This window comes from Penicillium canescens (assembly GCF_028828765.1).
Source record: "Penicillium canescens strain IBT 15451 chromosome Unknown utg000005l_segment0_segment0, whole genome shotgun sequence".
Classification (NCBI taxonomy): Eukaryota; Fungi; Ascomycota; class Eurotiomycetes; order Eurotiales; family Aspergillaceae; genus Penicillium; species Penicillium canescens.
Genome location: NW_026703967.1, coordinates 765,645 through 780,376, shown reverse-complemented (window position 1 = coordinate 780,376; position 14,732 = coordinate 765,645). Strand labels below are relative to the sequence as shown.

The 14,732-nt window shown below is 45.4% G+C and overlaps 4 protein-coding genes across 4 annotated transcripts; all 4 read left to right on the top strand.

Moving 5' to 3' along the window:
• Positions 1-5,537: 5,537 nt before the first annotated feature.
• Positions 5,538-5,854, top strand: N7446_007912 (uncharacterized protein; the record flags this gene model as incomplete). The annotated part of the gene is made up of 2 exons (XM_058516657.1): positions 5,538-5,775; positions 5,826-5,854. The coding sequence occupies 2 exons, from the start codon at positions 5,538-5,540 to the stop codon at positions 5,852-5,854; spliced, it is 267 nt and encodes an 88-aa protein (XP_058370303.1).
• Positions 5,855-6,620: 766 nt separating this feature from the next.
• On the top strand, positions 6,621-7,202 carry N7446_007911 (uncharacterized protein; the record flags this gene model as incomplete). Its single annotated transcript, XM_058516656.1, has 1 exon — positions 6,621-7,202. The coding sequence occupies one exon, from the start codon at positions 6,621-6,623 to the stop codon at positions 7,200-7,202; it is 582 nt and encodes a 193-aa protein (XP_058370302.1).
• Positions 7,203-10,048: 2,846 nt separating this feature from the next.
• On the top strand, positions 10,049-11,644 carry N7446_007910 (uncharacterized protein; the record flags this gene model as incomplete). Its single annotated transcript, XM_058516655.1, has 1 exon — positions 10,049-11,644. One exon carries the CDS (start codon positions 10,049-10,051, stop codon positions 11,642-11,644), a length of 1,596 nt encoding a protein of 531 aa, XP_058370301.1.
• A 1,838-nt stretch (positions 11,645-13,482) lies between these two features.
• On the top strand, positions 13,483-13,776 carry N7446_007909 (uncharacterized protein; the record flags this gene model as incomplete). Its single annotated transcript, XM_058516654.1, has 1 exon — positions 13,483-13,776. One exon carries the CDS (start codon positions 13,483-13,485, stop codon positions 13,774-13,776), a length of 294 nt encoding a protein of 97 aa, XP_058370300.1.
• Positions 13,777-14,732: the final 956 nt, after the last annotated feature.

Sequence of the window (14,732 nt, the reverse complement as noted above, 5' to 3'; positions counted from 1 at the left end):
CAAATGCGTAGAGAACATGGGTCAGTCTCTCGGCGGGGATATCCTGAGGCTGGAAGTTCCGAGCATAAATACCCTGATGGTACTTGGTGAGTCACTTTGATCTACTGTATTGGTAGAGTATATAGATGAGATTCATACCCAGTTCACAAAGTAGGCCACGGAACGATATCCGTTAACATCACGAGTAGCAACGTCAGTCGCATTGGACTTGTTGAAGGAGGGAATGCAGGAAGCGTTGGCCAGCCACGCCAAGACCAGCAAAAAAGGAAGTCCAAAGAGCATGGTGAAGGAGTGTAAAGGTTCTACCTAATGAGATGACTCAGTTCAGCGAGATTTGAGAAGAGAGAGTTGTCCAGGGGGAAGAGAAAAGTTCAGGCTATTTGTGCTCGAGGTCGGCAAACAATTCCTCTGTTCATTGTGACATATAACAGGACAACCAACTCCTCAATAAGACCTCAGGCGTAACCCTGCAGAGTAAATACAATAGACCAGTACCTCACAATGTCAGTCATCGGGAGAATAGATCAATTTTTATGCCGTTAAGCAAGAGCTTACGAAAGTCCAACAGTCATTAACAAGTGGTTTCATAATAACAGAGAAGCGTTTAAAGCTGACTCACCCCAATACTCATGGATCTATGATTCCCTAGGGACTGTCCAGGGCTTTATAAATAAAACTTTGTAGGGCATATGATTGCCACAGCCTCTAGTTCAACAATTTTGGTCACTGGCTGCTCAAACATACGTGAGGAACGGTGGGTGTCCAGCTTCTGAGAATACTCACCCAACCAACTACCACCTCCTTAGTTTGAACGGACTGTTCATTGACCGGTCAAATCTGTTCCATCGCGTTGAACGGAGCGTTTATCATCCTCCTCACTTTACCCTTAACAAACAGAATATGCATCAAACGTTGTACATTCCCAACCATCATATTGCTGCATCTTATCGGACCAGTTTTTCGATTTACTCCCCTAGGCGTCTATTCAGACCCTAAGATTGGACATCTTCAATGACACTCGTAGCGTTAGCTTTGCATTAAGCCTCAAGATTCAATCCACCGGAAAATGTGGTCCTACTATTGCGCCACTGTGGGCGAGAGACTGGGCGTTTCAAATATAGATATTATAGTTAGCTCAGTCAAGAGATTTTGAGCTCTAGAACATTTCATTATGCTAGCCCATATATATGCGGATGTGGGTGGCAGCGGTGGCTAGAGGAATGGACGCAACTCAGAAAAGAGTACAATGTACCATCAATTATCTTATATCTGCTTGCTCCTTGTCTGCTGGGCCCAATTCATTCGCATCGGCACTACAGTACACCCACCCACTGTAGGGTTCGAGAAATATTACGTCCACGAATTCAGGATCACCGTAACCAAGTACTGTGGCGAAATTGCAGGACATGATGTACACTGTTTGTTGCCCATCATGATCATGGTGTTGAATGTACAATGGTAACAGCGACAAGAAGCCATCTGCCAAAGGCATAAATGTCCCCAGCCTGTCACCCATGAGTAGCAAAGAATGAGCAGCGATGAAGGGAATGGCCATGATGTTGCGTTGAAATGCCAAAATGTTCCAGTGATTGAGGAAAGGCCAAAAATTGCCCGGCTGTGGAGGAATGGTTGCACAATGATCAATGCCTTGGTAAGAAAAACGAGGGTCTGAACGGGATCAGATCGTGATACCCATTTAGCAGAAAGATCGATGTTTCGGTATGGTTTCTAGAGATAAGACCCGGACAACACTAATTTTGGCCCTTCTCGAAGACAGCCCTTAAGCGAGTATTCGTCCTGAAGGCAGTTAGCTGACTTCCTACTACATGTATCCCAATTCTTGTTGAGCAGGACAAAAGCCTACCGAATTTTTGGGACCTGCCCTAGAACAATTATTAGACCCAAATAAAAGGTACAGAAAGCACATGTATAACTGAAATTGACCGAATGGAAAAGAAAAATGAGGTGGACTTTCCTCCAAGGGTTGGTGAAAAGAAATAACCCAGTAAAGTACATTACCTAAAATTTGGGACCACATCAGGGTCTGCTGTGCTCCAATTCTTGATCCTCTCAGGGGTTCTAATCATAGACTATGCAACGTGACAATCACCAGACTCTTACCGTATGGTTGCTATAAGCGTAACTTACTGTGGTTTTGGAGTCACTCCTAGGAACATAGCTCCGGTCATATCGGCACTCGCCGTACCATTAATGCAACACCCAGCCTCGCGGGAATGCCATGGTTTGGACGCGCACCCAATGATGGCGTACTCTAGATTATGAGGTAAAAAGATCAGTTCCGGCATCCTTTGACGTTTGTACATATGTTGTATTTGCACAGGTGGTCAGCCAACTTCGTGAGGGGTGGGATCCCGAGACCCATGGATATCGTTAAGATAGGGAAGCCCCCACCCGGCAGAGGAAATATCGTACGTGCAGCTACCTACGCAAAGTCATAATTGATTACTTTGGCTTGAAAACCCGGATACATAAGATATGCGAAGTTGCCCTTTTCTCCAAACAACCACAGAAAAGGAGCCGTTCGAAATAAGCGGAGAGAAATGCTTATAGTGTGTGTTGCGGATCTCCTTGATACAAGATATACTGCTCCCTTGTCATTATGCCAGTACACGCAGCCGAGGAATGTCACTCTAGAGATGATTCGTCAAGCATATACAGCCGTTCGCCGGATTGTCCTAAGACCGGCCTACTGTTAGATGAAGATTCTAAAAAGCTTCATACGCGACACGACCTCCCGGAGATCAATTCTTTGGACCACCAGATTGCTTTGGCTCGAGGCTCTACCATGGCGTTGGAAACGACTCGTACACGTCTACAGTGTTCGAAATCCCGGCACCGATTGTCACTCCCAGAAACGAAGGAGGAAAAAATTCGTCAGTTGAATCAGCAAGAATCCGAGAATGAGTTCTATCGCACGTGCCATGACATCTTCCAACAGCTGTCGGCCGCCGTTCTTGATGTCATTGACGTTTCCCAAGACTTGACGCTTCAATGTCACTATGATTCCGAGTTAAGCATAGCTGGAAATGCTCAAATATGGCAGCAAATGAGCAGCCTTCGCGGTGCTTTGGAGCGGTCTCGGTCTCGAGAAGCTCTAGCTGAGCGAGACTGGAAAAGAAAATGTAATATATCACGTGTTTGGAGCCCTTCCACACGCTGGATCTAGTAGGTGAATTGAATCTGGACTGGTTGGCTGTACACTTGTTGCTTAGGAGCTTCAATAACAAAATTGATCATGTACATATTTGGCTTCATATTATTCCGGCTTTATTCAACCCGCAATCATCAAATTGATCTACAAAAGAAAGTAGTCCTATTATGTAGCCGTCGTCGTGAAGTCCCGTAAGCACAGAATAACGCCTCATGTGGATCAAATGCTCCATATAGCTTCTTTACAGTATGGAAAACGTGATCGGACTTTTAATAATTGGCAAGTTGATGTAGTGCAGAGGTACCCACCTGGGATAAGTGGAGCTATAGCGCGAACTCCAAGAAATAAACCTATCTCAAATACTGCTGATGTACAATGCCACACCATCTTAAGTAACTCCTAACGATCCACCCGTAGGAATTGTTTGGTTTCCAATCAATTTGGTCCTCATGCTGCATGTATAGTGTCTCGCATTACTTCACAAATAAACAAACTCAATCTTCTGAACTACGACACAACCTTAGCACGGTACATACCCCATCATGCTTTTGGTGGCCACTGCTTTACTATCGTCATTCCTGTTTTCAAGAGCTGCCCTGTTTCTCCCTTCATCAATTTTTTGAAGTTTTCAGGGACAATTTTCATCAAGAGAGGAAGCGCATGAATCATTTGTCCATATTGCGGGTGCCTTTTTGCTAGCTCGAAGAGTAAAGACTGTGAGATATCACGGCCAGAAAATGCTTCCTGCTCCTTAAGAAAGCACTGCAATGCCTCTAAATGCGTTGTGATGATCTTCTTAGCCTTGTTTTGCGTGTGACTAGAAGCAAGTGATCTCAGTTTTGCTATCTTGCGGCAAGCAAAACCAGTTTTCTTAATCTTGAATGGCCAAAGTGGGGGATATTTCCTCGAAGAATTACGGTGATCAATAGACCGTTGGTGAAAAGCTCTGTCTTCATCGACCCTAATAATCTGGCTGGAACGAAGTAATCGTATCATCTCCCTGTTAAAAAAAGAGGTGACATATCATGAAGTTTTGATATGTCGCTTTCAAAACATTCGGCCGTCCCCAAGTTACTGATCATTGATCGGCACTGGTGATACAAAGCAGCGCTGTGTTGCTCAGAGCTCTTGCTCGGGGAAAATTGGTGGTTCCAGTTGAAAGGAAAACAATATTTTGTAGTCTCGTAAGACCAGATACTAGAGTTTCTTTGACCTTCAGTATTGCCGTGCAATGAAGTGTGTTTCCGCATCTCTGGAGGAGGACTCTGTCGTAATGGCACTTTTGGTGCTACCATCACAGTTACTGAAATGAAATCAGCGTGAGTGGAGCTTTCTTCACTAGAGCGGCAGTGTCTAGGACGAGGAAACGAGTGAGGCAACGGTTGATTTAAGAAGCTCATAGCGAGCTTGCCTAGTCGAGCAATTCTGTCTTTATATCGATTGGTGTTACTTGGCCCTTAAGTATTCCAATCAGTTACAAGCCAAATGAAAAGATTCAGGTGGACAGAATGGCTCGCCTTGGGCGAATCGTGCACATTAAGTGGCACGCAAAATCATGAGTAGCCCCGAGAACAGGATATAATGCGATATTCTAGTCAGGTCACAGGTTATAGAGGGTTATAAATGCCATCAGAAAATTTACAAAGTACCACCATAACCCCAAACATTTACCTATTTGGTTTGCGCACCGCAGAAAGGTGCCTCAATCATCTTTTGCCCTATAAGCAACCGTAATTAATATATATAGTTTTCTTTGCCAACATTTCATAGCTTGAATTAACTTGACTGTCGGATCACTGTGAGTGTCACCACCAGATCAGGCAAAAGTAGAAGTTCTCGTTGGATTAGACGTATCGGCATTTCAACGAACCATGGTATCCTCGATTTCCGCAGACCTATGTATCCACATACGTCAAATGCTAATGTATTGTTCAAGGCAGCTCTTGGAGTCCGTTCTCGCCATGCAGTCCAGTCAACTGAAATATACATCAAAGATCATACTATGCAGGAGACCCGACTGGGGCTGGGATCCAACCTATCGACCGAGCCGCCACCCAGTGCCTCTCTGGAAAACAGTCTATCTTCTATGTATCCAAATGCAGCACCCAATGGTCTTCTTTGGAGTTCAATTCCGACCGCTCCGAATGATCTCGGCAATCCTTCAACCGGGAACTGGACTATCTGTTCATTCAGTGAGCAAAAGACGCGACATCATCACACCTACGTCGAAAATGACCCAGTAAAAGATACAGTCTTGACAATGGAGCCACAGCAATCAGCCCTTTCTCTACCTTCGGATGTGAAGAGTAAGGCAGTATCATTTTCTTCTGAAGGAACATTTACTGTTCACGTAACGACCGAAGCCATGTCTCTGTCACAAGCTCAAGTCCTCGGTGTTGGAGACAGTCCCACGGATGTGACTGGGCAGCCGAAAGATATCTTGTTCACGGTCTCAACTCCAGCAGCAAACATGGTCCAATCGTTAAATTCTAAAATTCTCCATGAGGACTTGATGCACTCGAAAGCCCTGGAATTGAATGACGAAGTCCTCCCAGAGGAAGGGGCTCCGAGCAAAACGGCAAAAGGGTCGTCCTTGGACTACGGTGGGTTTCTATCAAACTTTCAAAATCATGAGCCTTCTATAAATATACAGTCACTAGAATCAGTACCTACCAGCATTAGGTATGAGGAAAATGTTGCAGCAGTAACTACAACGGGTCATGAGATGGAGGGACCGTTGACAAGCGCACTGAATGTATCTGTTGCTGCCGCTAGCTTACAGGGAATGGAAACGAGCCTATCCTCTTTTCAATCTACTGATATAGTTCCACCAACAGCAGAAGCAACAGCAACCGGCGCTCCACAATCGTTGGCCAATAACGAACCCACAATGGCACGGAGCCGATCTTCACAGCGGCTTCCACGACAGAGTTGGATGTCAACAATGGGAGCCATATCGGGTGCTGCGGTGGTGTTTGCTTGTATTATCTTCTTACATAGGCCTTGCCATAGATGGATCTGCAAGTCTGGAAAAAGTAAAGCTAGCAATGTTCACATTTCACAAGGACTGGGTGGTAGAACCTCACAAAGGACGTCGCCATATCTTGGAAATCCGGAAATCTCGCGTTTCTCAGCTGATTCCTCATGTTGTCGATAATCAATATAACGTGGCTTCTATCAATAACTTGAATTGATATTAAGTGTGTTACAGTAGTTTTCGAAATCAGCTATACCTCCGTACTCTTGCTTCTTGATTCGGAGAAACTAATTCCGACATCCGCTGTGCCCCTTTAGCTCACCGCCTTATAGCTCTGGCAGAACCGCGATCGTAATGATTGTATTGCTATAATGAAGTCATCGTCATAGCACCATAAAATGACTAACGACAACGACCAACGGCCACAACTCTTTGAAAGCTTGTGACTCTAGCTCTAATAGCAACGTACGCATGTGCTCGTCAGCATCTGTCGAAGAATTTCGCAAATTGCTTACCGTCCAGGAAGCAAACCAGATCTGCCACCAATTCCACGACGGTCAGTGGCTCCCAGGATGCCAGGTCATGTGGAGTGGAGTATGCCGTCAACTTGTACAAAGTTGGGCCGATAGGAATGGAATGCAGACATTAACTACGGCGATGGGGTCTTTGATGATTCATGAGCATCCGCAATGCTTATGGTCCCGAAAATCAAGCAAGCAATGGAGCAAGTACATGAAAGGCGCATCTGCTATGTTCGCCTATCACATTGCGCAAGATGGGGATGTAGTCACCGTTCTATCACCGCCTCCTCCAGACAGATACAATCCGTACGGTGGGTCTAATTACCAGACTCTTGAGGAGCCGATCCTGAAGGGAAAACTGGGGCCCAGAGTCGCGAAGATCGAAATGGTTCATCCGAATATATTAGGTGCCCAGGATTTCCGATATCAACTATGGCCGCAAGATCAGAAGAATACCTGGTGTGATATGTTTGGGCACCCTTCGGCTAACATCCACTGGCGCCATGTGGCAGCACACCGATCATTGCTGTAACAAGGCTAACTTGGATATGTGAGCTTTACAGGATGCCTTTTCTACTCGACAAAAGTGAACAAAAAGTCACAGTCGCTGACCACTGAGCTTTCATCGAGCCAGAATCCGGGTATATCACCGAAGCGGTGCAACAAGGTCAGGTTTCCAAAATGATTCATTTGCTGCCTGTTGAATCACTGCAAAATATTGCGGGACGCAAAGATTATCTTCGTCTTTCTTCTCTCAACTTTCCCCACTTGAACGGTCATGCCACGTCTGTGCTTTCGGTTTGGTTTGAGATTGGTATCATATCTGTTTAACAAGTTAGTTCGATATCCCTAGTTGGAGTATATAAGGAATGAAAATACCACTTCAATCTTGCGAAATCATCAGTTCCGCTACACAACACAGCAAGCAGCAAATGACTCATTTTTGAAACCTAAAGACGAAAGCGATGGCATTGGACTGCTATATGAATATATTACGATGTCGCTACGTGACAAGAAACCACATGGCATGATGACATGATGACATGGGATTAGAGACTGAAATGTCGCAGGCAGCCGGATGGTGACGGAGGAAATTGGCCTTCGCCGTGGATTGAGTGGATAGCATGTTATAGCACTTTCCTGTAAAATACATCAGCTGTGTCTTAGTACTGTATTGTAATTTACACCTACCACTTCGGAAAGCGGTCTGAAAGGCGGAGGCTTGTTTCATATCCAATCGGAACTTACTGTCACCGGATTTATTTTCCGGGAATCAAGTCACAAGAATGCGGAGGTATAGCTGATTTCGAATACTACTGTACCGCGGATATCATCATAATAGAGGACTTTTGAATGTATGAAACAGGGAAAACCAGAAAACCACATGTAAACGCTAGTCCATAATCCAAAGAAACTAGACAGCCCCTGAGAGTCCACGCAGTCAACGCAAGAGATATCATATAAGCTCGGGCTTTTGTGGTCATCATGCACATTATCAAAGGATTTTGGCTCAATGATAGATCAACTGAGCTTGTTAGTGGCATAAAGAGAATTGAAATTTTGTTAGCATACGCATTTACCGTTGCAACAGCACAAATTTTGTGTTGGAAAACAAAAGGCTATTCGGTAGCGCAACACTAGAAGATGGCCTAAACTGAGGGGGTGTTTAATGGTCTCACTGTCAACTAAGCAGGGCCCCCTCCCCCCTGTTAAGATGATAGGCCATATCTTTCTGGGCCGCCAAGCCTCACTCAAAGCTGGAAATATATGAGGCATAAACGAAGCTTTCTCACTACCTTTCCTGAACCGTCGAGCCCCTCAGCGTCCAGAGACCGTATATGGCACCATTTGAGAGCCGAGTCAAACAGGAGCAGCTTCGCAAGCGCCGGAACAATCTCCTCCGTCGACATAATGACTTTTGGCGCTTATATTCCATCCGAAGCTGGCTGACAATGCAAATGCCAAACGGGCGGATCTATACATACCATTCGCATCCCCATGTCCCAGTGCCAAATGGAGATCAGATAGTAAGATCTCACTTTGAGTGGTTGAGCTAGCGCTTTCCCAATGCTGATATTTCCAGCCCGCGGTGCATAAAACACCAAGAGATTACACATGTAGTAGTTTGGCCAGATTCGTTATACCCAAACCCCCTGATATAGTTCTTCCCAGCCGTCGCGATGATCTGTGGATTGCCTTGTCTCATTATCTGAAGAGACACCGAGATTTGCTTTAGACAATTATTGAAACTATCAAATAACTTTATCAAATAACTTTACATGTTTTGCGTTGACAAAACACTGATTCGAGTTACAATATGTGTGTGTGTGTATAAAAGTTCATTTACCTCGACCCCTCGCCCAAGTTGGTAATGGACAGCCATAAGTAGCCGCGGTAGTCCTTGCCCCGAAATCGATGCACATCGATCTCCCACCTGACCAATGAAAATCGCTAGACTTGCGTATCTATTCGAACCCAGCCAGTACAGCACCACCTCAAATTCGGTTTCTCTTCAAATATTTTAGTGTGTTGCTCTTGTTTTTCTATCGCAATTATGGTCCAAGATTACGTCAAAGAGTTTAGCGAGTTTCGCTTTTGGTGACACTACCGTTAATCGCGCTCCAGCCGTGGCTGTTACTTCCTCTACCCTGTAATGCGGATGAGTTCGGCGTTATGTCTTCTTTTTTGCTGCGAAGGAAAACTGGTCAATCCTTGAATCGTCTGACTTGAATAGAAACATAGGTTGTAAGGCCATACTAGACGAGAGATTGATGTGCATACACTCATTCTCGAAATCGCCTTGACCAATACACACACAGTAACTCTTTTGTGGCCCCACCGCCAAGGCCTTAGCGCAGATCAATCATTGAGCGGGCTGCATTAAATCGAGGGACATCGTAAAATGCACCGTGTATGGTACTGTATCCTTCTACTTTGTAATATTATCCCTTCACCCCGCAGCATTTGTCATTTTAGCGGTAACTTTCAACCTGTAAATATTACTGGTTGGTGGACCCCACCGGCTTCTTATATAATTCTATCCTATCTTGAATAAGTTAGTTCCAATTTTGCAAATTCGCACGCACTTTTCTTTATGATTTCCAGCCATTATAGTAGGCCATGTGGAAATAGCGAAACCAGTGTGTGTGTTATTATATCAAATGGTCTGTGCACAACAGGCAGAAAACATCGCTAAAATGACAAAGTTACTTGCCAGGTGAAGGGATAGTGGATCTCTGCAAATCACGTGGGAAATGCCACCTGGCGCATGGTAACTTGATGATCCGAGCCTCACCTCAACCCAGCCCCAGTCTGGCTTTTTACTTTTTTCCCTCCGATTCACTCCCCCTAAAAAGCACAGCATACCCACCCGGTACGATGGAGTGCAGCTCCGAAGACGAACGAAGCTCCAGCTCAAAGGTTCCGCTTAAAGATCACCTCGCGACCATCCAACGCCCCGCGACCAGCGATGCTCTCGCTAAAAAATACCACCAAGAGTTTCTGAGCAGACAAGATCCAGTATTTCTCAACGCGGCAATTCGATGTGCTAGGTGGACGGTCAACATCTGTCCACCCGACAATTCCCGCGCACCTCGCTACTGCGTCCGAGTAGCTACGTATCTTGAGTCACGAGATCGACGGTTCAAATCACCATACAATAACGATCTCATCGAAGCTCTCGAGTATCTAGACCTGGCAAGCTACAGCACTCATGTAGGCAGCGAGGCCGCACGAGAAAAGGCCCAGCGCCTGCAGATCGCGCTCCTTTGCCATCAGAGGCTGTATCTGAATGGAGATGATATAACAGATTTCGAACATGTCGTTGGGATTATGCAGGATGCCGCTGCGGCGTGGGAGATCGTAGACGACAAGAATAAGATCTCTCTGGTCTATTTTGATCTTGCACATATGTACAACATCCAATCAAAGACTTGCGAAGAAAAAGGCGAAGGGGGGAATCTCAGCCTTTTGGACCGCGCCGTCGAATGCATAGAGAAGGCCGTGGAGGCTATACTTGTGAGAAATGAACGTTGGGTCGACTATAATGAGAAAAAGATCGATTATCTTATGCTTCGGGCAAAACACAACAAAGCTACTGCAGAGGATGATTATCGTGCTGCTATCGATACCTGTCGGATGCTAATGGATGATTGCGACGAGTCGGAGAATTTCTCACAAAACATAAAGGCGCATTTTCAATGTTTTATGGGCCGGTTGTATTACTTTCTGGCGACAGTGACAGATGAGAATGATGACCTTCATCAAGCTACGTACAATTTGCAGCGAGCGAGTGAGGATACGCCGCGTGAGGACCCGGAGTGGGAGGATCGTTTCGAGATGTTTCACGACGTGCTAGAGGCGTATACTGTGAAGTTGGGAAAGCCTATTCGACATAACTCTTTAATCCGGACGCAGCGGGAAAAGGTTCGCGAACTTCTAGAGTCTGAGAAAGAGGAAGATCAGGGTGAACCACAGGCAGAGGCCCTATATACCCTGTCGGTGTTGCATCAGCACCGCTACATCAGCCGTCACGCGGAGGAGGACTTGATTATTACCACAGAACGTCTTCAAGAGGCGGTTGCCAAAACATCCGAGTCCGATTATACAAATCTCCTTCAACGCCTGGGGCTCGCGGCTGACTGCTACCATGTTCTATATGGCGATGAGGGTGATCCGAAGTATCTGAGAATGGGGGTTAAAACAGGCGAGAGGGCAGTGGAGGTGGTGAATAGAGCTAGAAATAGCGTGGGTAGCCGGAAAAAGGGAGGAATATATTATACGCTTGGGCGTTGTTTAGCTGAGCTGGCTAAGGAAGAGAATGACGATGAGTTGATGCAAAGGGCGGTTCGCGCTGGTGAGTCTGCGGTAGAGTTATTGGAGGAAGGGGATGATGACGAGGAGGATGAGGATGGTCGGAGGAAACAGTATCACAAGTATCTTTCTTGTCTTGAGATGTGGAGAGAGTCACTATGATCATGGATTTATAGTTTGAGTTGTGGAATCTATTTCAGGTGCCAGTAGTAGTGTTTTGGCAACGTAATGCAGCCAGCTCATCGTCGAGCACAGGTATCGAGCGAATATATGTCAACCTTAAGACATTTTCAATGAGACACCTGACCGATTTCGCTGTGGTTGCTAAGGGGATTTCCCTTGCTCTCCCAGGGACCTGCCTGGTCTCACTGCGACGCTATACATGCTACTATTGGTCCTGCCTATACGAAGAGATGACTCTGGATGTATAATTAGGGTGAGGCGACTCGCACGACACGCTTAACCTCTTTTGGGAATGCCAAGAAAAGGTACCTCAAGTAATCTCGACATCTGGATAAATAATGTCAAGCTCTTTACTATGCATAATCCCATACATAAGCGCACCTAATCTTTCCTTCGCTGTCGCCGGCCCTACCACGTGATTTCGCCGCACATTTTTCCGAAGGTGAGGTCCACTAGCTAGTAATATTTACAGGCTGAAAATTACCGCTAAAATGACAAATGCTGTGGGGTGAAGGGATAATATTACAAAGTAGAAGGATACAGTACCATACACGGTGCATTTTACGATGTCCCTCGATTTAATGCAGCTCGCTCAATGATTGATCTGCGCTAAGGCCTTGGCGGTGGGGCCACAAAAGAGTTACTGTGTGTGTATTGGTCTAGGCGATTTCGAGAATGACTGTATCTACATATATGTGAAAGGTTGCTAATCGAAGTCTTTATTTTTTCTAGTCTACTCCGAATGTTGGAACTGTCTCATAGAGTATCATCTTGCCTCAGCACTAGTCTCAAGTTCGCAACCCATAGTATATGTAAGCTTTCCCCAGTAATTTTCGACCTGAAAGGGATACTGCTGTCAAAGTTGTAGAAAAGTAGCGGAGGCTTAGTATTTCAGCTATTGCGGGGTTTTCTTACCATCAAAGTGCACGACATCGGCGATTGTAGTTTGAAACCATAGAGAAGGAGCTGGTAGATCTCTACTATTTGATCAGACTTGCCCTTGATCCCGATATTGGTGGTAATGCTGATGTCTAAGTCTGGGACAGAAAGATATTTGGGAGGCATTGACTGCCTGCTGTCTCAGCCATTGAACGCTGGGATTGATGGTGCGGACCTGCAACTTACTGTCCCTCGTAGAAATTTCCTTTTTTTGGCTGGGAGTGTGGAAATGCATTGGACGGGACTCCTTCATCCCAGTTAGCCGGTGCAGCTTTAGCAATTAGTAGCTACTATCTCACTATGTTTCTATCCCAAGAAGTAAGCACCTCTGGGTGAATGACAAGAGCAGGAATCTATGAGGCTGTCACCATCTGATCCTCTGGTAATGATTAAGAATTTACCACGTTGATGGCCAACGCCAGGATTGCCCAAAAGAATATTCTAGAAGCCATCGCTTCCATAGAGGTCTGTTCGCCTGGGACAGTTATTCAGCTTCAATGAGAGACACGTCAATGGGAGAGGCTTCTTATATCCAAAAGCGTCTCAGTTGATAACTCCAGATAATGTTGACTCCAGCCACAGTTGATCCCTGGCCGGTGAAAACAATCTGCTGGTTGCTCAGATAATTGAGCTGCGGGATTATGGCTGAAGTCCTCATACAAACGGGTGCTCCGATTGTGCACAATCTGCATCACAAAAGAATGCTGGGATCTTTCTTGACCGGAAACAATTGGTCATCAGAATGAAGCACTGTGGTGAAAAATCCCATCAAACTAGATATCCAAAGGCCGCTTTCAATGTTTATAAATACACTGACAACCATGCCAACGCCTAAATATCTTTCCTTGTGATCTATTGTCCATATAAAAGAAGCGATCATGGCAGATATTTATGAATACGTGGTTGAGGGCGATGAAGCATTATGGAGCGACACCCCTTTTAGCTCTATCGACCCCGACCATCAAAGCGGCTCGCATCCAGTCGACTCTGAGGCCAGCTCCGAGTACATATCGTCGGAAACGAGTGAAGATCGGGCTTTTATTGTATCTGAGTCAGACGAATCAGATCAAATGTCAGAAAAGACCAGCAATGCTTCTGGAACTGATGCCTCAGCCTGTAGTCCTTTCACAGACGAGCTACAAAGCGAAACATCCGAGGTAAACCTTGACTGATTCATTTTATGCCATATTTGACTGATATACATAGGAGCCACCCGTTTCTCGTCTGGTACCAATAAAAACAATGGGACGAAAGAATATATCTTGCGATGGCCGCCAAGTATCGCACTACCTTGTTCTGTGGTATTCCTGGGAGAGCGCGGATACTATGCCGGAGCTTTAATTGATGTAAACAACAGTCTTTCTTTCTATATCTGCGTTATACAGTGACATTCGAAATCGGTTTTGCAATCAATCTCTCTCTTTTCTTTCGGGGCGCCACCTAACAGCACTAGTCTGTATCAGGATACCTTTCCGCAGGCCTTGCATCTGACAATGTACTTTCGACGAGCTTCCGTAAATTACATTAATATTACCTCTTAGCATTTTTAAATATCCTTGCCTGTCTGTCACCCACACCGTGACGTGGAACTGGCAGTGCAAATAAACAGTTCTTTGCGAGGTACGTTATCTTTCATATGGGATTCTCTTCAGGCTGACGTTCCTTTCTTATGAATATGTTGATAACGCGACCAGTTACAATGACCATCACCGATTTGAAATCTTCCGAAATGGCTGATTGCCTCCAGACAAACGATCTGTTCGGTGTGGCTATTCTCATCCATAGAGCAACTTACGTATCCAGTCTTCCAAAACATCCAAGTGCCTAAATCAAAACGACCGAATCCGCGCGAATGGCGTTGAAAGATGAGCTTATCAACTTGGCGATTGAGTCTCCGCAGATTAGACATCTTGGCTCGGATGCTCGCTGGCTTCAAGCTGCCCTAGAGCAAAATCTCCGTGATTTAGCAGGGTAGATTGTGTGACGCTTGGACTGCTTCGGCGTGGTTTTCCCCACGGGTTTTCCTACGTTCATTACTCAAATACGGGAGCAATGTATACACAATGTTGCTGTTTGCTGCATGTGCAAGCAAGGATCATTTGATAGTTTGTACTAGTATTTGACATAT